This window comes from Solea solea, chromosome 12, assembly GCF_958295425.1.
Source record: "Solea solea chromosome 12, fSolSol10.1, whole genome shotgun sequence".
In the NCBI taxonomy this organism is placed as follows: domain Eukaryota; kingdom Metazoa; phylum Chordata; class Actinopteri; order Pleuronectiformes; family Soleidae; genus Solea; species Solea solea.
In genome coordinates, this window is record NC_081145.1 from 10,064,080 (window position 1) to 10,091,365 (window position 27,286).

Consider the following 27,286-nt stretch of genomic DNA (forward strand, 5'->3'; position numbering starts at 1 on the left):
ATGTAAACATATCGTAAATGTTAGAGAATCAACAACAGATTTGACCTCGGGACCCCTTACTGGCCCCTAAGTGTGTCGTAAAAAATGTCCTGGGTCATGCTTGTGACCCCCATGAGGAATTTCCTGGTAACTTTACAACTGCAATGGAATGCACATCTTTAACTTATTCAAGACAGAATGTAACTGTGTGAATGTGGGTTAGGGTTACTAAGTCAGATACTTCACTTATGAATAAAGTCAAACTCAAATCGGGGCATCACTCCTCTCAAACAGAGGAGAACAATCGGTTCTGAATGAACCATTAATTCATAACCCCCAAAACAGTCTCATGAATTAAGCCGATTACCAATTTGGATTATGATGAATAACTAACTTAATAATTGATAAATCACAATACTATATCAATAGTTAGCTCGAATTGAAGGATTGGAGTTCTACAGGGAAAAAGTTGGCAATATACACATGTGTGCAATATTAATCAGACCAGACTCTATTTTAGAAAAGACATCAAAGACTTCCAAAAGCATGCTGAGTGGGTACTGTGCAATGATTGGTCAGACTGCCGGGCCACTGACTGGCCAGAATGCCGTCACTGGAAAAGATGTCCGACACAGAAATCAAGCCGAACAGCGCCAAACTGTAGATCAGTTAAAACAACTTAACAATCCCGAAAATGTGGGTTAATCTCAAACAACTACCAGGAGTCTCTTTACAAGTCACTAGTCATTTGCGTGTGTGAAAACCGTGCAGTGATGACTTCCCCCGCATTGAGTAGGTACTTGTTTTGTAGTGGAGATGCAACCTAAACCGTGCCACGTCATGCCGTGCTGAGGTTCAAAGACATGCAGATTGGGGATTAGGCTGCCTAGACACTTTTAAATTGACCATAGGTGTGAATGCACTGTATGAAGAAGCGGAAAACTTAACACTGTAGTTCAAGAATCTCTGGAGGTTTTGAGTGAAAAACAACCTTATGGGAATCGTCTCTGGTGTGATAAACTATGTGAAGACGCAGTACACGATGTATAAGTTGAGGATTTCGTTGTGTGACGCTGTTGATAATTCATGGCATTGGTGAGGAACACCAGTCTAAAAATAATGACAATCAAGTTAATAATAATCTATATTCTTATAAATGTACTCTGTTTTGTATATCTTTATAAATGTGAACTGCTTTTGTATTTCTCCACATTAAGTTGGTGTGCTGCAGAGGTCACAGAGGTCTGCTAACTCAGCAATAAAAGTAGCCAATTAGAGGGAGAGGAAACACCCCCCTCACAGTGATAAAAACAAGGAAGAGAACAGAAGCTGAGACACCTTTAAATCAACTTGACATGGGCTAATGAGGGACAACATGATATAAGATCAATAAAAGAAAGGCGGGGAAGTGAGGGGGATGACCAACTTTTACTGTATAAATAAGGGATACTCAGCGACTGTCAGACGTTGTCCCTGAGACGTTCCAAAAATCAAACACCAAGGTGAGAATACAGAAGTACACTCAAAAACTGTTCATGGAGCACCTCTATTTATCCTCTGGGAATCCCTCCCTGACCCTTAGTTTTATTATTACAAATGAGGTGTTTTCCACTATTAGCTTTCGTTTAACAGTTCTAATCTTTCTAGCTGCCTTGTCTTTCTTTGTTTTTAAAACCTTTAAGGGGAGGGTTTACACCCCCTTTCTCTGATTGGTTACATTGTTGTTTTATAAGATATTTTTCTTTCCACCTTTCATGTATCATTTTGGGTGCTTTCCAGTCAGTTGCATAAGCTCAGTCAGCAGGACAGGAAACAGAAATGATTAGTTCAGGACTCACTCAACTGAGTGGTTCGTTCGTTCATTGTCATGCAGTACCTTCAATTGCCACATGATGGCAGGGAGCTGTATAAGCTCAGCAGGACAGGAAACAGAAATGATTAGTTCAGGACTCACTCAACTGAGTGGTTCGTTCGTTCGTTCATTGTCATGCAGTACCTTCAATTGCCACATGATGGCAGGCAGATGCATAAACTCAGTAAAAAGAGTCGAACTTCTCATCACTAATCAGGTGAGACGAGTAGAGCCGATGGATGAAAATGCTTCTGTGGCCCCTCCTCCTGCAGGCTCCCGATGACGTCACCGTGAGAACTTGCGTTGGCTCGTGGGGAGTTTCAACCTGGACGGCAGGGCTAGGAGGAGACGACTCTGTGCGCATTGAGTTGCAAGACAGCCTGGTGTGATGCCTCGCAGAATAACAGTTACTTCCCTCACATAAGCTCAAAACGGATTTAACGCAGGAAGAGGAAATAATTTTTACGACATATTCTCCATACAAGGAAGGAGCTCATCTTGACGCGGTAAGTTCGCTTGCGCGCAGCCGAGGAGAAATTAAAATAGTTTTCTATCTACTTGCATGCAGTGGTCAAGCAAGTTATCCTTGGAGCATAATATGTGAACCACACCAACACAATAAGTGCACGCTTACATGGTTATTGTACATAATGGAAAACACTTTAAACTTTTATAAATAAATAAATAAATAGTAGACTGCCTTCAAATTTATCAAAAATGGTACACATGCATGAAAACTCAGCATGATAATAGTCAGAGTCAGCATGAACAATACTATATTGGGAATATGATGCAACCTATGAAGGATTTTGTTTAAATAAAAATCAAACATCGATTTAAAAGTAAATACGGAGATCATTTGAGCAGAAATTCCCTTTCATTTTCTCAAAAACGGTACAACAACAAGACTGCACGGGACATTTTATATAACCTACACGGAAGTTTCTGTTATATCATACCTAACATCATATAATGCTATTCTATAGCCTGTTGTTTAACACTCTTTCATGGCCAAGATAATGAAATCAATTTGACACAATTTATCACCAACAGTGCATTTTACTTGTGTCTTTAAAATAATAATAATGTCTTACATAAAGTTTATACATCTCTGTCGACTCTACCTCGATTATAGTTTGGCTTACTTGAAGCACTTACTTACTTCTAGTGCTTGCTTGTACCCAAATGCTTCAAATGCATGTAATGTAATATACATTGGATTACATGTAATGTATATTACATTACATGTCATTTTTTTTCCAAAGCGACTTACAATGCAGCTGATGCGGTGCACAGAATACATATTGATTTGAGTATACATTTTGGATTTTGCGGTCTGAAAGGGCGAGGGCAACAAGCAGCGCTCATGTGGGTTTCCTGGAACAAGTACATTTGTACAGATTCTATGAACTGAAAAACAAGAGGGTGAACAATAGGTGTATATACGGTAGCTAGAAGTTGTGCAAGCTGCAAGATTTGCACACTATGCAACAACTGGAAAAGCAACCATAACATGTTTAAGCTGTATAGCTGAAATGTTATAATGTTCTAAGTGTGTGTAAATGATTTTCCCATTACACCATGCACATCATATTTTATTCAGAGCTGCAGGGCATCCGTCATCACTCACATCAGCAGTGGAACTCTCTCCACTGTATCAAGAGAGATGGAGATGTTTTTATTGATAAGTGAAATAAAGGCATTTTATGGACCATCATGAAAGAAACATGCTTTGTTTCCATAACCTCTATAATGGGTTTGGATTAAGGATCTTGTTGGTATGGCCTGTATACTTGTGCACTTAACTTTATTATAGCTCTTTTTTTTTAAACTACTACCTTTTTACTTTTATATATACTGTTGTGAGTTTTATATCTGAAATTGTCTCGTTCATGTAACCATTTGTGCTATTTATGCTGCTATCTTGAGCAGATATCTTTCTGGCTAAATTAAGGATACATACAATAAAATGAGCTTTAAGAAAAATCAAGACATTAGCATGAAAAAAACATCAATACATAACAAATGACATGTTAGGCCTAGTTTCACAAGTGGTTGTGGTCACCAAGGTTAAACCCAACTGTCTTCCAGGAGGGGTGTCACAAATGTAAATAAAAGAAAATGGTCAACCACTTTTTTTCACCACAGTAGGGCGAATAAATCAGTAACACCTGAGAACTGAGGAGTGGAGGGAAACAAACAAAAGAAGCTGGAAGGTGTGATAAATGACGAGACACACAAAAGAATGCAGATTTTTCTGGAACGCTCCTGGCTCCTCCTGACTTCCAGCCTTTATTATCATATCACATATACAGAGTGGACAAAGAACAGTTCAGCCTGCTATTAAGAAATTTAAAAACATTTTCCTTGTTGATGAGTTTTCTCTTATTAAGGTTTTGGTAGTTGGTAGTTTTGGAATTAGGCTCTTGAGTCCATGATGAGTTACATTAGATGAAATTATATAGGACATGTAGCATCTGAAAAACTCATATTTTTCATCTCTGGTGTGTGTGTGTGTGTGAGAGAGAGGGGATGCATTTAGGGAAGTTAGGGGTCAGGGGTCATCGGTTTCTTCAGGGGCCCTGTTTAGGTCAGTTTGAGTGGTTGTCTCGCGCATAAGGAATCTTCAGGAGTCACGTCAGTCTCAGTATTTTGACATTAGGATGTTTAGCAATTCTCTTTCAATATAGTGAAAAAGATTGTTATGCAGCTGCTTAGTTGGCTTATGCTTTTGACCGGCTTTAATCGGTCAAAACATACAGCACTGGATTAGTGATACAGTGATACAGCACATCACTAATCCAGAAATCTCTAAATTCCATTCCTAAATTTTACAACCTTCTATCCAAATATCTATACCGACCAACTGTGTTAACCTCTCAGTCCATTATGCAGTATGTTAGACAGGAATGTACAGTCTGGTTAGCGAACATTTGTAAAATCAGAGGCGTATTACTTATTACATTTTCACATAATAAAGAAATCTAAATATATTTAGATCATGCATGTATATTTAGATATCTAAATATAATAATACTACAAATAATAATAATAATGATAATAATAATAATAATCATATACTTTATTTGACAAATGTCACAAAGTGCTTCAATCCTCTTACAAGGCATTTAACCTGGTGAGGTAAATAAAAGAAAGTAACCCAATAGTTCACACAATGAGCACACACAGAGAGGAGTGGGAGGACAGAGGGTCCAGAAGCAGGACGAGCTGTCCTTATCTCATGACAGGTCTGAAGTATCCCTGCACCAGATGTGGTGGAGGAAAATAATTTATTCACACAATGTGGGAAACTTAAACAAGGTTAAATGAAAATGTACAAAAGGTATGAAAAAATATGGCAGAAAAATATGAGAAACAAATGTTTTTCCATCACTGTTCACCTTTGTTGGTTTTTTCCTTCACAACAAATCAGCACGATTAGCCTGGTTTGTGAATGACCTGGGGCGACAGCAAGCTGTTTCCACACAATGCTGTATTGAAAACACTTCTCAATAGCAATCTCACTATTGCTCATCACAAAGTTAATTAATCAACCCAAAATATTCTGTAAAAATAATTAATTCATATTATATAACTATATTAACATTGTCTTTTCTCTTTTTGTAGGGTGCTGATGAATGGACAGCCCCTAACAGTCGGACCATCTTTACAAACTTCACAAGTCACCACTCAGCCTGTCACACTGTGACATTTCCAGCAGAAAATAACCCGTGTAAATACAGGATCACTAACATGGAATTTCAAAAAGCAAACTCTCTTCAAGATGAAGCTTTCTGGATGTCCTGTTTACAAATCGCAGCAGTTCCTAATTCAGTGAGATATAGAGAAAATAATGACCTTTTAAAAACTATACTCTCTAAAAACTTAATTTGTGCCCCTCAGAATCCTGCCCAGAATTCAGGAGCTGACATTCCAACCAACTTGAGTTTACAACCCAAGCAAGGTCCCTACAACCAACCAGCACATCCAGTACAGACACATCATGGTAGTGCATCATCTGGCGTCCAATATCAAAGAGTCCAGGAACCATTTTATCAAAATTTAAATGCATCACAATCTAAACCCTACCCTACAGCTACCTCACCGTCACGTGAACAGATGGTTTGCAGTCGAACATTTGTGTCTCCCACTGCGCACCACCAACAGACTGGTAATATCCAGAATTACAGACCAAATGTCACACAGCAAAGTTTCTCTCCTGTCCTCCCATCTTACAATGAGGCTGTGTCACAGCCTTTCACCACAAGATCCGCGGCAAATCGTCACATTTCGTGTAATTCAAGTGTGAGTCCGCAAAATCAGCAATACCTCTCTCATCAGCTCAACTCTGCTCCTCACCGTGGAGGAGAGGCCAACTACTCCGTCAATTCAAACTCCTACACCTGCTACTATGTACCCAACAGTGTTCAGAAGGAAACTAACACGCAACACTTAAAAGAGACCGCAGGTCCTCCACAGAAGCGATATGACTACCATGATGAGAACGCGATTGCAAGAATCGAGAATTATCTGTATGAATCGTACCCTACAAGTTCACCTCCGACAGGGAGGCAGTTTCGCAGTGAGGACAAAATGATGTCTAAACAAATGGTGCAACCTACGACATTAAATTATGCCGGACGTAGTAACTCAAATCCCACCCCACCCGTACAATATGTGCATATGTCAACACTACAGCACATGAAAAACATGGTTCCTCAGAAACACGCTATACCACGTATCACAAAAACGGGTCAAAATGGAACTCAAAATCACATCGTCTCAAAGGCAGATTTTGGAAGCGATGCATCTCAGTCGATGCAGCTGCATCCACATAGAGCTGTGACTTTATCGACTGGAGTGAACAATCAAAATGACAGCTCCACTCATTCATCTCCTGGCTGTGTGAGCATGCGAGCTGTTGCTGTTGTTCAGCCACTGTCACAGGAAAGCTCCCAGGCTGGCAATCACCAAAACTTAAGGCAACTGGATGAGAGCACTGCAACTGATAAATCATTGATTCACGGTGAAAACGTGATTTCACCAGCTATTGCAATAATAGCTGAATATTCCAATGGATTCAATACATACATGCAAAGCTCAAATCAAAAGTTGCCAAATATTCAGCATTCAGCAGCCTCCAATGATGGGTCTGTTGTGTCAGATTCAGCTGGTCCTCAAGAGATGTCACAGGAACAAGTGGCTGGGGAGCAGTGTAATCCATCAGTGCCTCAAATGTCGATAACCTCTGAGGTGCCACAAACACAAAATTGGGAGAAAAACAAAGGTGAGACGTCAACAGATCCAAAGGCCTGTGTTACTGACCTGTCCTCAGTCCAAACAACCCCGTGGACAGCTGCTAAATTAGCCAACTTAATACAGGAGCTTGGAAAAGCCCAGGTGGAGTTACAAGACTCAAATGTCACATCTCTGAGAGATAAACTAAAGACTCTATTTTGGAAACAAGGGAATCAATTCTATCGCATTATATCAAGCGTGATGAACTTTACTTATGTTGAAAATTTCTGCCATAAACACCTAACATCAGACACGGTCATACTGTCACAGGCTAAAGAAAACTCTTTAAAGCAACTCCAAAATTACTATGTCCTCGAAGATGGTGAAGTTTATCCTGAACCACCCTATATATCATCATGGTTGAATGTCAATGAGCAGGTAGATGACATTGATAAAGAGTTTGGCTTCTCATCGTCTTTATATGATCGTCTGCACACATGTAGCCAGTCAGATAAGGTTGAAGAAGCCTCGTTTGAGATGCCCAACAAAGACTTGTCCCAAACAGAGCTGGTACCTGCTGATTCAGGTGAAGAAAATCAAGATTCCATTGTGAAAAGTACTTCGACCTGTCCCGATGAGAAAGACAGCACTGATTCCAGTGACTCATATTACTCATTTAAAATTAAAGTTTTGCCCCCAGAGGAGGCCAAAAGTATATTTGAGCAAATACAAAAAGCAAGTGCACAAAGTATGGACATAGACAGTCAGCCAGAGAGAGTTACAGAAAGCTCTATGGAGGATCAGCTACCTAACAATGAAGAAGTCACAGGGAGGGAATTAGAACATGGAAACAAGGAAGTCTCCTCAATAGAAACATTTTGCTGCCTCGAATGGTGGATGGAAACAATTATTGGGTCAGAAAGTCCTGTGAAATGCAACTGCAAGAAAAAGCTAAGTGGTAAAGCTTGTACTGAAAAGAACCCTGATAAAGAAGAGATGATGGTTCAAGATGACTCTAACCTGTGTGTGATCAAGTTGGACAGAAAAGGAGGAGCACAGGAAAAGGCAGAGGAGAATGGCTGCAATCAAAACACGACATCGAGTCGTTCTGCTTTATCAGATGATCTCTGTAGTCACTTAACTGGAGATGGCGAGAAACCTCAGTCTCAGCCTGAAAAAGGCATAGATGCCAGCTGGTCAAGCATTTTAGTTGTAAGAGGAAGTGAAGATGAAGACCTCTCCAGCAGTCAAAGTGAAATACCCAGTCACAATCCTCACTCTGCCAGTGTGGTTTCAGTTCCTGAGGAAGCATGTGTACAAGAACTCTGTGAATCAGCAGGTGTTGGACTGGCAAGAAATACAGACTGTTGCAACCAAGAATTCAAAAAGGTCTTCAGTGAACAAGTGGCAGTTAGAAAAAAAAGAAAGAAAAAACACAGTCATAAATTTTTTTATCCATTCCCAAAGAAACCAAAGACAAGCAGAGATTCAGAGACTGTCCTCAGACACGTTGAATGTAAGAAGGTTTCTGCTGATGGTACCGATGAACCTTCAGACTCAAATGTCAAAAATGCTGAGCTGATGCTGTTTGGCTCAAAACATCAATTGGAAATCATTTCATTTGGCGGCAGAACGAGTGATGTTTTGCCTCCCAAAACGCTCAGTGTGAATCTCAGCAAACCCTTGAGGCACAAGTCCAGTGTTGCTACACCTGAATATTCAGCAAAACAAATGGTTCATGATACATGGAGGAGAAGTTATCTCCCAATTACAATGAAACTCAATGGGAAACTGAAATTAATGACGCCTGCTTCTTATCCTCGATCTGAGGTGATTTGCAACACCAAGGAGTCCTCTAAAAGAAAAACCAAGCACCGACGGAGTCTAAAGAAGAGGCAACGTCTCACTAAGAAAGTCAAGCTTGTGGAGGAGAAGATGACTGAGGATGTGGTTCCACGCAAACAACCTGATCAACAGAGAAGTGGCGATGAAAATCGAAGCAATTGCAGCATTCCTCTTAAGAACAGTGTGTCACCCCGACTCGTTCAACTTCACGGATGAATCCAACATTGTAGGAGAAAGGACGCCACAATTAACACATCAGGTAAAGCATACATCAGACCTATAGAGGTTTAGCAGTGTTAAGCTATATCCATACATATCCATACGCCTGCTGTTCACGCTAACAGAGTATTTTAGTTTAAAAACGCTGCTGCCTCCATTTTTACTTTGAAAACTCTTTGAGGCTGGGTTTGGAAATGATGAAGCAGTTAGGCTACTGAGAATAACTTTTAAATGTAAACAAATGTCTTTGACATTCATTTTTAACAATTAGTTAACACAACGCTGATTAATCCAATCAGATCCACATGACTCTTGTGTTTCTTTGGTCTCTTTGGTAATACATTGTTAAATAATGGAGAACTGTTTATCTGGGATCCTGTGACACTATGAAACGATGCTATATTCAAGGTTGCCTCTAGCTTTTGTGTTCATTCTTTGCCAGGAATGCCAATCAGAGCCTGATAAGATAACAGTGAATCATTCCAGAGACAGTTTGTGTTTGGGTTGTAATGAAATATGTTAAGGTCATGAGACAGACGACTATTATGTTGCTTCAGTACTGAGCTGTTTTCAATAAGTTCTTCACCCATTCCCAAAGCCTTAGTGACAGAAAACACCCCAACAGATTATAATCAACCACAACTTGACTCTCAACTTTGATCCATATGCTTTTTTATCAATTATTTTCATCATTGTTGTTCTGCATTGGTAGTACTTTGTTAAACAAATCAACAACTGCAGAGGAGAGATTAACATGGACAGATGTAAGCCCAGTGTAGCTGAATGTGACTTTTTTAAAACCACTAACTAGATTTTTAGGGTGTCTTAGTATGGACACTGATATTTCTGATTCCGAGCTGAAATGCTTGAATTGACACTGATCATCTTTGCCCAGACCCGAATGAGAAATGCCAATTTCACATGAATTATGAATTATTCATAATTATTTATGTTATTTTTACCAACTGGTGACTCATCTTTCTTTTGCAAATCAGAGTCATACCTTTCAGTTAGAGTCAGTGGGTTAGTTCTTCTAGTCTAAATGACAATGTCGTTTTAGTCAGGCTTCCTTCTTCTTGCGAACGATAGGTGATTGATGGTGTAGAAAGAAACCCCTCTGACACAGGACTCGTACGGAACAAAGGGATTTGATTTGGTTACAAGTCAGGCATCAGACCAAGCTCTGCAGCAGCTCGGGAGAATGTGTTCCTGACAAATCTCTGAACAATTCTGCCCGCAGAAGAGCAGGTCCATACTTTTAAAGGTTTCTCTGGCATCCTCATCTTAAACCCCACTTTTGAGGGTCGCCCCTTTCTCCTGTTTTCTAGGGGCCCCGATTCCCTGGGAAACAAGTTGTGTCAGCCCGTTCTATACATTCTCAGAATCATACATCTTGGGTGCACAGGTTTTGACATCAGTGCCATTTAGTCAGCACAGGAAGCATCTGTGCTTCTTTGACAATTATCGTTTTTCAGGACCGGCATACAGGCGTCCGTTGTAACCAGATTGTAGGTGATGCAATGTCAACCCTCCGTTTACTTCTTCTTCTGCACATCTTTAACACACTACTACTTTTTTTCCTTCAGGACCCATGGCATGTGCATCCTGAGAACCCCGAGACCCTCATCATGTTTTTAAAAAAAAAGGACCGTGGGGAAGTACAGACACAGCAAGTGGTCAATGTGTCGACCGGTGTGTTTCAACGTGTTGACCTGTAGCTCTATGATAAACACCAGCAACCAGCAACTCTATGTGATATAGATTTTTCTATGTGAGTTATTGGATCATTGACAGCCTAAGTTCATACATAAGACGACTTTATTGTTTTGTCAAGTCTACGAAGACACTCTTCGGGTTGTTTCACAGTTTTGTTTGTGTACACCTTTGTTTTAAGCAGCCTGTAAGTCACTCCTGTATGACATGGCATTTTCTCTTTGCACTTTCATTTATTGACATTTACGCAAAGGGAACATTTTCTAAGAATGGGCCTGTTACCTATTTATTTTTATATAATACTAAGTCTTTTATATGTTGTTAAATAAATGTATATTTTTATGTATAGTCTATTTTTTTAATGTTCCTCAGCTTGTACATTTTAAATGTTAACTCTGTGTATGTTTTTACAAGACCCTTCTTTATTGAACTGTTTGTAGAGTGTTTAAAGAGGACTCTTTTAACTCTCTTTGGAGAGTTATCTGGTGTTACACTGTTGGAAGGGGTATAAGCAGACAATTGATGCCAAAAAGTTTTTTTTTTGCATGAAGAGTATAATAATCCACACATTCATGAATGGTTAAATGTCTTCTTGTCATTTTCTTGTACTCAAGACATTAAAGCACACACTGATTCACCTTTTTTAAATCCAGCTATGGCTCCTTGTGGTATTTAATTTTCCTTATGAAATTCACTGAAATGACAAGAACTTTCACATAATTAAATAAAGAAATAATAAGTTTATTGATGAAAGTGGGTGCAGGAGTTCAGAGTTCAGGATTGTAGGACCAGACACAGCTGAAAGTCAGACCATAATTTTCCTCTCTGACAGACTCAGGCAGCTCAAACTGAGCTTGCTGATGCAGGAGTCGTCGGATGTCGTGTCCCTCAAACTGGGCTCTCCCAGGATCTCCGATCAGGACTCGGGTGCCGTGGGTCTTGATGCAGCGATCCAACCAGCTGTGGAGGCTCGTGGCAAGGGCCTCGTCGTAGAACATGTCACCCAGGAGAATCAAGTCAAATCTCTCCGGCCCTGAACCAACCATGTTGTCAGTCACACAAATGGGAGGCTCCACACCCTTCAGCTCACAGTTCATGTGGGTTGCAATGGCAGCAACTGTCACACAAAATGCTAGAGTTAGTACGTTCTTCCCACCTCATCAAATAAAAGGTGATGTTGTGTGTGTGTTTTTAACCACAACACAAAATACAAGTGTGCATGCAGGTGTGAAATTCATCTAAATGTATATAATTAACACAGGAAACGTGTAATCTTTCATTTAATAATTCAATGCACAGTATGTAATATCTGCCACTAGACCTAGTTTTGTTTTTAAGAGAGCAGCATGGGATCATCTACGATTAATGATTCAAGGTCATGTACACAGTCAAAACACAGGGTTAACCCTAACCCCTTGTTACATCACTGTTCTCCCAAGTACCAACAAAAAACAATTCAACAAAGAATCAGACAGGCATGTATTAATTATTTTTTATTTTTTAAAGGAAGAATGAATGAAGAGTAGAGATTTTGCACACTTGGTAGTTGAAAAAACAGCTTTGAGCATTGTATGTGCTTGTGCAGACAGTCCAACAGATGGTGGAAGGTTGGTAGGGTTGGTGTTGAGTAACTTGATACAGTGGTTGTATATCGGCTCCTCTGTCTAGAGATACAATTGATTTGAATTTAATTGACAATTGAATTGTGTGGAGTTCAGGAATCTGAAGCTGCTTGTCAGCCTTTGTTATGGATTTCACACTCCTGATGTGTCTTTCTGATGTGGTTTAAGATGGTTAATCTTAAACCACTACAGAAAACAGAAAGAAAACTGGTTATTTCCCACACTGGAGAGCCTTCCTGTCCTGAACAATACAGTTTCCATACCAAACAGGGATAATGTTGGTGATGACACTTTCCACTGCACCTTTGTAGAAGTTACTGAGGATTTTGGATGATGTGCCAAACTTCCTCCTTAAGAGGAAGTACAGTCTCTGCTACGCTTTTTGGTAAAGTTGAGCGTTGTGTGTGAGATCAGGCGAACTCCTCACTGATGTAATTCCCGAGGAATGTTGGAGAAAATCAGGCTAAATAATAATGACAATCAAGTTAATAACAATGATATTTTTTTATAAATGTACTCTGTTTTGTATATTTTTATAATTGTAAACTGCTTTTGTATTGTTCCACAATGATAGTGTGTTACTGAAATATTTGTTTGGAGGTCATGTTCGTTTGCTACAAATAAGAGCATCTGAAGAGTTCTTTAAGAGGACATGTTCGTGTGTGTTTTACTATTTAACACCTGCATGTTCTTGGAAGTAACCCAAAAAAATATCAAGATGTCCCTGCACGAGTTTGCAAGTCACCCTAAGGTCAGGCTCAGAGAGCTGAGGAGTCCCAAAATAAAAAACAGGAAGAAACAAGAAGCTAGGCATGATCAGGTGAGCTTGACCAAAGCTACTCGTGGTGGACTCAGTGATGCTCAGCAGACTGTTGGTCAGTGTAACAGTGTCATGCTGTGCACTCACCTTGGTGTTTGATTGTGAATTCAGAATTAAATGCTTTTTGATCTGAAGGATAACTCTTTATTTTTTTTCTGCAACAATAGCTGATGTATCAAGATAAAAAAACAAAACTTAGTTGATTTTCTCAAGAAACCCCACCACGACAGGAATATGAAGGTTTTCACCCTCTCCACCTCAGTCTCACCTATCCCTGTGCTCACAGTTATGATTGCTGATTCCTATTCCCTACCCTGTCTGACTGTGGCCTGTTGCAGAGCAATAGTGACAGACAGTCCAGGTGCACAGAGAGTTTGTATGGAATGACCATATTGAACGCAGAGCTGTGGTCAATGAAGAGCATCCACACGTAAGTGTCCTTGCCCTGTGAGGGCATCCTCTGTGGACCGGTTTCTGTTGTTTGTTTAAAACTTTAAAGTTTAGGACTTAAACACTTTAGTCTAATATTAACAAAGGTAATTAAGTATTATGACCAAATGTTAAGGTCCTGCCTTGTAGTGGGGTTCTCTGTCACAGATCATGTTTACACTTCTGTGTATCTCTGATCAACAAGCTTGAACAATGACAATTTATACATTTTATGTCGTTGGATCAGAAACAAATCTTATAGTTTTTATTGTGTTTATTTCCGCAACTCAACGAGGGCCTCTGTAGAACACTGGGTCACTGTGGAGGGTTTTTTCCTTTCTTTTTTTGTAGATTTTTGGGTATTTCAATTATTTGAAGTTTTAGAAAGCATAATATCAAAAATGTGATATAACTGGTGACTTATGTGCTTAACCTGCTTATGCTGTCAAGCCAATTTTGGTTTGACATGTTTTACTGTTAATAACCTACTATTGTGACCAAATGGTTAATATTTATAAAACATACTATATGATACAACAACAATGTCAGGTTCAGTAAAAAAATCAAAAACTATAAAACTTCATGCATACCAGGGTCGATGTCATTGGCAACAACATGAGCTGCACCACATAGTTTTGCAACAATAGCTGAGGCTCCACAGCCGCTTCCCACATCCAGGACTTTCTTATCTTGACACACTTCAGGATTGTCCAGGAGAAACCTGCGGGGGAGGACCATGGTCAGTTTTATGAAGGTCAGGTCACATGCTCAACGAAGGAGCACCTGGCTGGTGCGATGGAGGTGGAACAATAAACATTTGGAAACATTAAGGTTGGTCTTCAAATAACAATTTGTTTCTTTTGGCGTATTTCATTCACGAAAGTCAGTTTTAAAGACTTTCTGAATCAATTAGTATTACATAAAAAAAAAAATGTTTAAATATTGTAAATTCAAAAAAGCCCAACTACTTATTCTTCTTTTTGTTTTCATATATTAATGCCCTGTATTAAAATGCAATTTTGTTTGCCATGAGAAATTATACAAAGCAGCTACGATGTTGTGTCTTGGCCACTGTTGAACATTGTCTCTTAGTATTCTGCACTTTAATCTTACTGTTATTGTTGTGTTGTGTGGCTGGCATTGACCTGTCAAGTGACTGAAGATGGAATTTAGCTTTTGCTATAAACTTGCATATTTACATGTATATGTGCATTAACATGCACGTCCCATTATAAAAAAATAAATAAATCTGACCTTACCTGGACAGTGCCTGTCCTCCCGGCCAGTATATGGCCCAGTATGGGTCATCAAAAGGCCACAGCTCTGGTCTTTCTCGCCAGAACCTGCAGTTTGGGGTGAAGAGTCTGAGTTTGAGCTCAGGAGTCAGACTGTTCTCTCCAGCTGTCTCAGTGTTCTCTGATATAAATGTGCGGACAGAGTCGTGAGGCCGACAGCTGCTGGAGAGACCGGTGTATCTGTCTGTTTGTCTGTGTAGTTGCGCTGAGTAATAGTTTAACATGACGAGCACATTTCAGACTCTTGACAAGTCCAACCATGATCATAACATGCTTTCCACACGAGCGCAAAATAAACGAGGGACGAGCGTCCCACGTTCCTCCTGAAACCGGAACACTCAATATAAGTTCCGCTAAAAAAGGTTCTGACTATCAGGGACGTACAAACTTCTTTTCGAGAGTGGGCACTGCTTATTTTAATTATCAAAGCTGTGAGTTCACAGTGCCTAACAATGAGAAGGGTTGTTATGAGGTGTCTGCCTAAATAAATAAATAAATATACATAATAATACATAAATAAACAAAACATATTGTCTACAGCGAACAGCCTTTCTCACAATCAAGACGTTTTGCAGGTATTATTTATGATGGCCAATCTCATACAATATGTGATTGATAATAATAAAAGTTTCTTTGTTGAAGAAAGCAAGTGTGTCTCCTTGCAGTGAATTATCTTGCTTGACAGAAGCTGGGATAACTAGCAATAAAGCTAAAAAATACTTAAATTATATATAATATATACATATTATACATATATATCATATATATATATATGTGTATATATATATATACATATAACATAGAAAAAAATATCCATAAATGTGGGAAATAACCAGTTTTCTTTCTGTTTTCTGTAAGATAACAATTAACCAATAGTCAAGCTGTGAACAAATGCTGGGGGGATTATAAAGTAGGGAGGGGTCAACATGAGGGTTGACCCCTATTGGTTACAAAACATCTGATAACATCTACTGGGGTCATAAACATTGGGTATCTTGTTTGTTCTGATGTGTTCTTGTTTTTGTAAGGTACTTTGATGTTGCTGTATAAATGGTGAAGCTATCTGGAAGAAAGGGAGAGTGAATATAATAGACCGTCTTGGTGACAGAGTCTCTCCTGCATGCATGTAGTAAAGACATGATTTACTCAACACTGATGACTCTAGAATGTCTTTCACAGAGGTCACTGACATTAAGTAACCTATATACTCGATGTAATTTATTTTACTACTAATACTTGGCCACTTTTTTTTTTTTTTTTTTTACTTTTAATAATTAATGCGATTTATATATATTTTTATTAACAATAGTTGCACACAGGCATGTCAGAGGTGGAAGGAGGAGGGGAGCTGCAATAAATATCAAGGACTCCATGAAGACTTGGGCCTGCACTGAGTCACATTACTTTGTTATAACTCCCTTTTTCTTACTTCCTCTCTGGTTTAGATAAGCAGACAAATGGCAGACATACAGCCTGAGAGCTCGTCTTCTCCTATAAATCCATGTAATCCTCCCTTTCTTATGTTGTGGTGTGGTTTCTTGAGAATTTTTTTTATCTTGATACTTCAGCTATTTGTTGCAGCAAAAATAATGAAGAGTTGAAGCTGTTTAAATTTCAGGTCAAAAAGGCATTTAATTCTGGATCCACAATCAAATGCCAAGGTGAGCGCAGAGCATGACACTGTGACAATGACTTTCAGTCCACTTGAGCATCTCTATTTATCAACTGAGAATCCCCCTTCATTTCCCCGCCATATTCGCTTTGATCTCACGTCACGTGTTTTCCACCATTAGCTCGTGCCAAGCTGTTCTAATGGTGTCTAGCTTCTGTTTTCTTCATTTTTTTAACATCTGTGAGGGAGGGTTTTTCCCCCTCTTACTCTGATTGGTTAGTTTTGTTACCAAGTAAGCAGTTTTGGGAAATTTTGGGCACTACCCAAGTACATGCAGGATCAGGCTGTCCTTGGGTAATTGCCAAATTGGTGAAAATTTTGCAGCTGGCTGTCTTATACAGTAACACACCAACATGGCCTCCCAGTGAACTTTTCAGATGCTCTTATCTGGAGCATACCAACATAGTGGAACAATACAAAAGCAGTTTACATTTATAAAGATATAAAAAAACAGTACATTTATAAGAATATTATTATTATTAACTTGATTATCATTATATATAGACTGATTTTCTCCAACACTTACCTGGAACTATGACAAAGTTAGAGTGAATATCTTAAACCCAGTTCTGATGTCGACTGTTACCCTTTTTCTAACATTATACTATACTGCCATCCTGTGGTGAAAATGTATAATGTTTTAAAATAATCCTAAGGCATAGCCAGATTTGGAAGATAATTAAAATTGATGAATGAAACGTTATCCTTGTTGATGTGATATTACATTTCAGCTGAACACTGTCATTATATCATTATAGTGAATCAGTAAAATATCTTTTCTGTTTCTTTGATTGTCGTGCAATGGTGTTATAAAAATATGATTTCATTTTAAATGCCAATATTTGACCATAGTGTGTGTGTGTGTTTGTGTGGTGGATACATATTCTTTAATAAAACAGGGTTCCTCTTTAGGGATCCACTACCCTGCATGTTTTTCACGTTTCCTTGCTCCAACACACCTGATTGAAATGAACGGATCGTTATCAGGCTTCTGCAGTGCTTGTTGATGAGCTGACCATTTCAATCAGGTGTGTTGGAGCAGGGCGACATCTAAAAAAAAAAAAAAGGGCAGTGGGTCCTTAAAGAGGAACTCTACTTTAAAGACCCTTTTAGAAATGTAAATCTGATTCATCAGGCCTTCTTATTCCACACTTGCGCCACTTCCAAGATTCATAAAGCTCAGTTCTCTTGCAGCTTGTGCTGTGCACCTATTACTCTAGCTTTTAAAATAAAAGTTATGACATTTGAGACAACTTGCATCAACGTCTAAGAAAAAATAATAATAATCATATTCAGATTTAGGCTACGATGGATGACAAAGCATGTCATTTTGGACTTACAGGTCATAAAAATGAAGTGTGAATGGACATGATGTGTTATTCACTAGGAATGTAATATTGATGTAAGTGATGCTATAATCAGGTTATTAACATAACTAGGAAACTATGGACGTCTAGACAAGAAAACAATTTTTTTTCTTACTATATAGTACACAGATTTCCTTTTGTGCCTCAGAGCCATCTTTGACTTGCCTCGGAGCAGTTGTTCATCTTGACTCTCTCTTTGCAAAGAATAACAACAACAATCAATTTTGATCCAACTTTATTTCTTCATCAGACACCTTACGACAAATTTTGCCACAACACAGCTTCAGTTGGTTTCTTAACATGTTTGGCTCTTTCAACAAATATTCACAGCAGGGTGACGGGAGGAAATACTGGCAGGAGAATTCAGTCAGCATTATTTATTTAGCGTGTTTGCTCTTTGATTATTAAGTCAAAACAAAGAGCTGTGCTCAATTGATTGCACGCGACTGGGGCAACAGTAAAATAATCACACTCCAGCTGGAATATGCATCCACGGGTGTTGACAAACGACTGATCATGTTGACAGAACAATATGCTCCAGTGTCAAAGGAAAGTGACAGGAAAAAAAGGAGTTACACAATGATATCTCTTAGCGATTCTTGTATTACAAGCCAGTCATTTCTGTAGTTATGCAAATAACCCAATTAAATTGCTTCTGAGGAACAAGACTGTGTGCCAGAGTGAGCTCAATAATATCCTCTGAAGAATGAGTGGTACTTGTGTTTTCATATGATTGAGAACAAAGAGGGGGAGGAACTCTATGGGCATGATTTCTCTCTCATGATTTTGTCCATCAAATGTTCAACAACAACAAAAAAACAAATTCACAGACTTTTACTCTATTTTCCTTCTTATTTTTCACATTTTTTAAATTTTGATGAGTTGTTAATTTGCGAGCAGGGGAAGGCTTGGGGTGAGAGACATGTATGTGTAAAAGATGTGTGAGTGTCATCTCACGTCTATATGACTAAGTAGCATATAAATAAGAAAAGAACACACAGATATTTGATTCATTCCATGGAAAGCTGGCATTATGCTATGTGCATTTTGCGCATTTGTTTTAATAGTAAAACCCTAGAGCGGTGTTTCTCAATCCCGGTCCTGTGAACCCAATGCCCTGCATGTTTTAGTTGAGCCCCTGCTCCAACACACCTGATTCAAATGCTCGCCTCGTCATCAAGCTCTGCAGACGCCTGATAGCGACCCATTCATTTGAATCAGGTGTGTTTGAGCAGGGACGCATCGGCTCCCCAGGACAAGGATTGTGCAAAAATTAGTGAAATGAAGTCCATGAATCAATGTTTCTCTAAATCAGTAAATGATATGCTATTCTCACATGTACAGTTTAAGTGTGTGCCTGTGTCATTGCAGCTTAATATGCAGCTGCCACACGAAGAGACGAGCAGTGCTCAGGATTAAGCGTCATATAAAGGATGTAAGCATCATTAAATCAGGGTCACACAAGTGCTGATTGACAGCTGTGCTGCTTCCAGACAAGAGACAGTCCTCAGCAGACAGACAATAGTCCTTTTTATCCACGCACTTGTCTTTAAAAATAGACAGAGCCCAGCGAGAAGAGGAACTAAAAGCCCCACTGTCTGTTTAATTAACTATCTTTGTAATATAAAAGGAATGAGCTGTTCTTTTGTAGATTGTCACTAAATAATTACTTAAACATTTTCTCTTTACACAAATGCAGTTTGTCATGTCTTTGATTTCGAGCTTTGCGCCGACATTAAAACCACATGTCAGATGGAGGCAGAGTCTCTGTGGAGTAGTGTATCAGTACTCACTGTATCAGCCCTTATTTAATGATTTTAAATGTATTATTAACCTGTTATTAATATGTATACATTTTACATTCTTCATTATTAATAATCATAATAATTTCGATTTCCCAAGGTTGCTGTACAAGAAAGGAAAAAAAGACAAACCCGAACAAAAACATGAACAAAAAACAATCAGGTGGCGAAAACCTGCAGGAGCAAGTGTTGCTTCAACAGTGATTTAAAAGACTCCAGAGTTGGTGCCTGGCGAATAGCCAGTGGGAGTGTGTTCCAGAGGGCAGGAGCAGCGACACTGAAAGCTCTGCTGCCAAAGTTTTGCCTGCAGGTGCGGGTGATGGAGAGGAGACAGAGGTCAGGGAGGGACAGTGCACATGGTGGAGGAGGTCAGAGATGAGTTCATTTGTAACAGCTCAGATCTCAGAACTGAGACAATGCCCGACACCTGAACCGTGAGGCACCATCACAGATTCTGGTGAGCAGCGTGCCAGGTCTGATACATATAGTTAGTAAGCCTTAAGATAGTGTATCCGGTCCAGATGCCTGACGCCTTGGTATCTGTATACTGTACACCAGGTCTGGTTATAAGAATATGTGAATAATTAAACTTAAAGTTGGTGAAAATCCTCCTTACACCAGACACACATGGAATAACAATGTACTTACACATGTCATCTTTCTTTACTGATTTATTCCTCCTGGCCTTGGTGGCAGTTTTCACAAAGGGCCAGTTGGGATCTCCACTCATTTTGAGAGCCTGGTTCAGGTGTTAATATTCCTCCTGTTGACCTATGTTGTCAGCTCGGTGCTGCAGACGTGAAGGATGTCGTGCGTATCGAGAAAGGCCAAGCTGTTGTTTTTGGCATTTTTCTTGTCATGTTCATTTCAGAGCTAAAACAATTCATCGATTATTAATCAATTACTAATTTAAATGTACAACTATCGATTAATCGGTTGGAAGCTGTTGTTCTCTGTGAACATTTTGCACTTCCTGGATTTTGACTCATGTGTCATTGTCCTTTGACTCACATCATCCACTGGAACACAAGTTGAAACAGAGCTGACAATGAATTAATGAACAGAATAATGTGCTGGGAGTCTTTGGTGCTTCAACATAATGGGAGAGGTGTCAAAGATAAGGACCTCACCTGTTCTGATCAAAGATCAGCCTGTTGAAATGGTGGAGGATTTTAAATATTTAGGGACCGCCTTTGATAGCACTAGTTTTAACAGTCAACACATGTTTAACAAGTCAATGCAATGCTCATATCTACTATTTTAGAGAAAGTGTTTTAACTTTCAACAAGGTTAAAAGCCAAGGTTATAACGTTCACTATATGTGCACATGTGGCCCCCTGAGGGCTAAGAACAAAAACAGAATGTCCAGAATTATAAATAATGTTACTGGGAGAGAGCAGAGGCGGCTGGGATGTTTATATAAAACACAGGTCAAATAAAAAGCCAGACACATTGTGTGTGATCCTGTTCGTCCTATTTTTATAGAATTTATTAAACCACCCTCAGGAAGGCGCTATTTACCTGCTACAGCAAACAAAAACAAAGCCAAGTTAAATTCCTGAAAACCATTCACACTGAAACGGTCTTTATTATGTCTATTGTGTGCCTTTTCTTTCATCTATTGATTTTATTGTTCATGTGACTTATGCGATGTGTTGTTGTGTTTTAATTAGCCTGTAAAGCCAAAGACAAATGTCCTCATTAGAGGACAATAAAGATTATTAAGGATCAGATGAGACCGATGGGCAGGTGGATAATGTGCATGACAGCAGAGCGAGAGGAATTAGGGAGAAAAAATATGTCAGTGAGATGATTGGCTAACAATACAGGTGTGTTGCAGCATTCACCTATTTGATACCAAACCCCATGCCTATTAGAAAGTTTTTGGTGCAATACCCATGATTGCTGCACACATAAAAATGTCACCACTAAACCGAACAAAATAAAAATAGGGCTGTTTCCCCTGACAGCACTGTTTCACAGGCAGTTGTTGGAGGAGACAGCAGGGCTCCCCAGTGGATAAGGCTTATAGGAGATCGGGGGGAAGGACACAGGCTGCTGGAGCACATGCCTTGCAGCAGATCCATCTCTCTAAATGCTCCCCGTGTCAACTAGTGTGAATCACCAGCAGGTGGCCATGTTTTGCACCCCAGGAGAGTGTTTGGAGAACAGCCCAGTGATCTGAAAGGATTGTATGTTCTGTGAGAGAAACTAGGTGGAACACAGCGGGGAGGAATTTCAATTTGTTCAAGGTTAAAGCAGCCCATCAACATTTAGCCTCATTTTGTTTGTTTATTTTTATGTCGTGAAGGTTTACACACCTGGCAATCTTATATAAACTCACAGAAGACACCTAATACAGTGGCCTGTGCTGCTGTAGTTAATCTGCTTCAAGGTTTGATGTGTTGTTGGTCTGGAGATGGTTCTTCTGCAGACCTTGGTTGTAAATGTGAGTTACTGTTGTGAGTTCCTGTTTCAAACCAGTCTGGTCATTCCTCCTCTGACATCAAGCACAGTGTTTCTCAATCCTGGTCCTCTGGGATCCACTGCCCTGCATATCTTAGATGTGTCCCTGCTCCAACATACCTGATTCAAATAGACAGCTTGTCATACAGACAACAACAACACTCAATTGAATCAGGTGTGTCGGAGCAGGGAAACATCAAAAAATCATGCAGGACAGGGGCCCCCGAGGACAACATTGCACTGTTACACAGAGAACTGCCACTCACTGAATATTTTTACCCTTTCCTTACCATTCTCTGTAAACCCTAGAGATGATTGTGTATGAAAATCCCAGTAGATCAGCGGTTCCTGAAATACCCAACAACCATGCCACGTTCAAAGTTCCTATTCTGATGCTTGATTTGAACTTCAGTGGGATGTTCTGATCATGTCTACATGGTACCCACATTCACATTATTAGCCACATACTGTAGTTCAATTCTGTTTCAATTCAGACCAATTCATTACTGCCTCACATGTCTCGATTTCAACCTCACTGACTGTTATCACTAATCTACTCGTGGTTGGGCTTGTCGGTGCAGGTTGGTGATGACATCACAAAGTGCATGTGTAATGGCAAAAATCCACACGCAAACCAGTATATCAGAATCAGAATTGACGATCAGATTTCTGTGTCTACGCAGCAGGAAAAAAATGGATCCGAGTCTCCTCGTCCATGTGATGTGAAAAGCAGCCTAAATGCACTGAGTTGCTGCCATGTGTCTGATTATATATTTGTGTTAACAAGCAGTAGAACAGATGTACCCCATAAAGTGACTGATGAGTGTAGTGTAGGGCACCGTCTCTGTCAACCCAAACACATTTAAGATCTTCACAAGCTGCTAAGAAAGTTGGGAGTGTAATTACACGCTCATTGGAAATTCATTCCAGCCATTGTGCGTTGTGATTTTACTTTTCACTGTCACAGAGAGGTGACGCCTCCACACATGACACAGATACACAAATAATCTCAATAATACACCGAAAATCCTTTCTTTGGCAGTTACTTGCAAGTTGGAGAGCCGCTCTCAGTGCTTGAATCCAGGCCACACATTTCTTTGGTAATCAGGAGCTATTGTGTGCACCTGTGTTGTTCTGCACAGCTGAGGGCAATCAGCCTGGCTGGGAGGTTATAAAGGTAGGTTTGGATTTGGTGTTCTTCTCTTGTTGGTCACCAGGGAGTCAACACCTTCAGTTGACTTTCTGTCTTTTCTGTTTTTAAGGGGATATTTTTAGTTTAGTGTGCTTTTTTATTTCACCTGCTTCAGTTATGTTTGCGCATCCTTTGTTCATTGCTCATTTTAATAGGAGTGGGAGGGACCGTTTTATTTCCTCTGCCACTAACAGCTTATTTTTTGTGTGACATGGACGTGTTTTGATTTTTTTATGTGTAAATGAAAAGACCAAATCATTTAATGTCAACATTTTTGACAAATCTGTCTGAGATGTGTGCTGCTGTCCTCACACAAAGGCAGTGAAAAAAGAGGATTTTATTTATTTGTGCCAGAGTTTCTGGCACAGCAAAGCTCCTTTCACTATCAGCTACAATAACATTTAATGACAAACTGGCAACAACTCTTAGTGGTACAATGTGTCATGTCTCATCAGTCACTGGTGTGTGACATCCTCTAATCCCATTAAAGTGCATATTATGGCACTACATAATACTAAATTTGCTTTATGAAGTCGACAGCCATACAGGATGAAGTGATCATTTCTTGGTTGTTAGTTAATGCCTTTTCATATGTTGGCTCATTGATTCAGGTCTTTCATGACATGAATCCTGCACATTTGTCACTTTGATTCATGCACCAGCCGCAGATCTAACATCATCCTTACATTGTTTATCTGTCAAGAGTCTCTCTGCCAAATGTTTGATGGTATTACATTTATGCCAGCACTGGATGTCGTCCTGAGGATGAATCCATGATTCCTAACATCTGGTGTTACATTGTTTGATTCAGCCTTCTGAGGTATTTTATATGTTTATTAATATAAACACATGGCACACTGCAGGGATGTGTAAGGACTCTTTTTTTTCTAACAAAGCCAAAATAAACAGACTGTTAAAACTGAGAGTCCTCACAGTGTAAGGACAGCGAGAGACTATATCTGCCTTTATAAGCAGAGAAAACACTCAGAGTGTAAACCTCCAATAAGACAGCCCAGTTTCCCACAGCGTTAACACACTCTGCTATCTTGCAGCTACATTAATAGTTGTTTAAAAAATGGAATTCAAATTTTGGATGCCATTTAATATAAGGTACTGGATTTATGAATATGTTTAGTCTGGTCTGCATTGAGGAATAACTCTAATATTGTCCATGAGTAGTGGCAGTGAACAGTGTAAAGTTCACTGACCTTGTAGCTCCTTCACTAAATGTTTTGAGTTAGTCAACTTCTTTTGAGCGACAAAAACACTTATTATTTTGAGCTTAAAGGAATGGTTTGATATTTTTGCAGTAACTTACTTACTTGGATGCCATCAATACCTCTGTCATGTTAATGCAAGGCACAGTCTTGTGCTGTTCTTGTGTGGTTGGCTTTGCATAGAAACTCCGACACAGGTTTAAAAGGACAGAAACAGCCATAATCTGCCTAATTAACATGCTTTGTTTGGTCCTGTTTTCGCTAAGTGGGGTTAAGATATACAGTATATGCTGTTCAAGTTTAAAATCTAAGCCACCTGCAGAAGTTCTCCCATGATGCTGCTATTGTTGGCTGTACCGCAGGTCATTTATCCCCACTGCAATAAGACCATGTGAAATATTCCTACCCATACTCTGTACTACCCTGTAAATTGGGCTGTAAAGTATACCCATTTTCTATTTCTATGTGTATACATGTATATATGAACCGTCATATTTTGTTTTAAATGCCAACAGTAATTGAATTTCCCCATCGTGGGATTAATAAAGTCTTATCTTAACTAATTTTCACTTCAAATCAAACTCCTAAACATAGAGTAATACAGTAACAATTTCATGCAACTCTCACAAGGAAAGCAAATGTATTTTCATGAGACTTGACATAAGAATGGATCCAGGGTTAATGTCTCAACTGCTGGTTTCAGTTATTGTTGACAATTTTGTAAATGATGTCCCCATTTAGAAGAACATAGACTATAAAGCACTGCACATATGAGTGAACACCAGTGTGACTGACACACATCTCAAGGCTTCACAATGGGAGCTTGTTTCACAACTGGAAGATAGGTCTGCATCCATGTTTGATAGCGTGACTGCTAATTTACAAGATTAATCATTCCAGTGGTAATGATTTACCCAGTTGTCTTTGGGAAAAAAAAACCTCCACAGGCGATCACAGGACCGTCATACAGAGACAAAACAACTATTCATGCACACATTCACATACGGTCAATTTAGAGTCTCTCCAAACTGAGTATGCCTATAATGCCTCTTTCCAGAGAAAGCCTCTGCCCCCTTTTATGTGAAGAATATAGAATATTACTAATACACCTCCTGGTTGTAAATGGCATCTAGCTCTCGAGTGATCGGACTGCAAACCACAAAAGAAAAGAAATCTAAGACCTGAGAAAATGTCAATGGATTAACAATGTGGACGAATAACTGAATTTATGAAGTTCCTTGAAGAACAGCTGCTCAGATAATGCTGCTTGTATAATTTCCTATCAGCTTTTTCTTTTAATTTCAGTTTTATAACAAATAGGCAGCAACATAATTTCCCTTTGTAATTTGACGAGGGACACGTTAGAGGTTAAAAAGGCAAAAATTCTAATTGAACACTTTTTTTGTCTCCAAAGATGAATGCTTTCTAAACAAGTGTTATAAAGACAGCTGTTCAACAGATGCAAACATTATTATTATTTTTAGATTTCTTAAGATGCAGTGTTTGAGTGTCCCCACAAACACTGCTCTCAGTTTCATGAAGCACTGTTACAATCACATTATTCTGCACCAATCCGCCCCCCCCTCCCCGCCCCCCCCCCCCCCCCCCCCCCCCCCCACACACACACACACACTTTTGCCTTCCATCTATTCATGAGAAAGATAATATTTTATATAAGATTTCACAGCACGGTTGTATAGTCCCACTCTCCCCAGTCAACATGAGCCTCCCGTTCAGTCAATGTCTGATGTTTATTGCAATAATGGTGAGTGTCTCATGTGCTGCATGGCTGACACAGTGGATATTCATCTTTCAAGGCCAATGAGAAATATATTCTTCCCTCCATCTCTCTAAAAATCCTTTTTATATTATTGAATTGTGATGGGAATGGTCACAGGCGGTCTCTCTGGACTGTCCTGAATTCTGTTAATTTGATGTGAGGGAATGCATTATATTCTTACTGAGACCTGAAAATGCAATTCATTCAAACTGAAGAAAACACACACACACACACACACACATGAAAGTACTGACTCTTTTCTTTCTTTCATTTTTTTTCATGCAGGACAGACAATGTTATAAATCTGAGTATGTGCATCAATGGACATCATCCACTCAAACTATTAGTGTCATTTGTCTGAAAAGCGCCCATGAATGATGTCAAAGTGACTTTGTCAGTCCTCTGGAAACACAGTTTTGTCCTGTGTTTCCAGAGTGAATAGCTTGTCAAGTTGTTTCCTGACAGCAGGGTCAGTCAATAATGAAGGAGCACCGTGTTGGGCCTCAGATCAATGCTGTTTTCTCACATTTCCTCCAGGCAAACTGATTTAATAACTCAAAGCTGCATATTCGTTAGTGCTATTAACTTGTGAGATGGTGTTTTGTGCTTACTAAAACCCTTCTTTTCTGTTCGTGATTTGAACTATTCTTGCAGTGAACACTGGAGTCCAACGTTTTGGTTCAGATAAAAAAAATCTGGACATTCATTCAGCAATTTCCATCCTATTTATCCAAACACATGTCAGGTTTACTTTTCTAAATTATGCTTTGTTGAACGT

At 39.3% G+C, this 27,286-nt stretch overlaps 2 protein-coding genes across 2 annotated transcripts; one reads left to right on the forward strand and one right to left on the reverse strand.

Annotated features, from left to right (window-relative positions):
• The first annotated feature begins 2,122 nt into the window (after positions 1–2,122).
• Positions 2,123–11,498, forward strand: si:ch211-106e7.2 (uncharacterized). Its single transcript, XM_058646126.1, has 3 exons — positions 2,123–2,337; positions 5,459–9,173; positions 10,720–11,498. The coding sequence occupies exon 2, from the start codon at positions 5,585–5,587 to the stop codon at positions 9,128–9,130; it is 3,546 nt and encodes a 1,181-aa protein (XP_058502109.1). The 5' UTR covers positions 2,123–2,337; positions 5,459–5,584; the 3' UTR covers positions 9,131–9,173; positions 10,720–11,498.
• A 68-nt stretch (positions 11,499–11,566) lies between these two features.
• On the reverse strand, positions 11,567–15,322 carry etfbkmt (electron transfer flavoprotein subunit beta lysine methyltransferase). Its single transcript, XM_058646127.1, has 3 exons — positions 14,977–15,322; positions 14,308–14,438; positions 11,567–11,963 (listed from the first exon to the last, which is right to left on the reverse strand). Exons 1-3 carry the CDS (start codon positions 15,234–15,236, stop codon positions 11,614–11,616), a joined length of 741 nt encoding a protein of 246 aa, XP_058502110.1. The 5' UTR covers positions 15,237–15,322; the 3' UTR covers positions 11,567–11,613.
• Positions 15,323–27,286: the final 11,964 nt, after the last annotated feature.

Excerpts from the sequence above, each read along its gene's own strand:
- si:ch211-106e7.2 (XM_058646126.1), top strand. The coding sequence starts at position 5,585 with ATGGAATTTCAAAAAGCAAACTCTCTTCAAGATGAAGCTTTCTGGATG.
- etfbkmt (XM_058646127.1), bottom strand. The coding sequence starts at position 15,236 with ATGTTAAACTATTACTCAGCGCAACTACACAGACAAACAGACAGATAC. Across the intron at positions 14,439-14,976 it reads GGAGGACAGGCACTGTCCAG|GTTTCTCCTGGACAATCCTG; the intron begins GTAAGGTCAGAT and ends CCTCCCCCGCAG. Across the intron at positions 11,964-14,307 it reads TGCCAATGACATCGACCCTG|TTGCTGCCATTGCAACCCAC; the intron begins GTATGCATGAAG and ends TTTGTGTGACAG.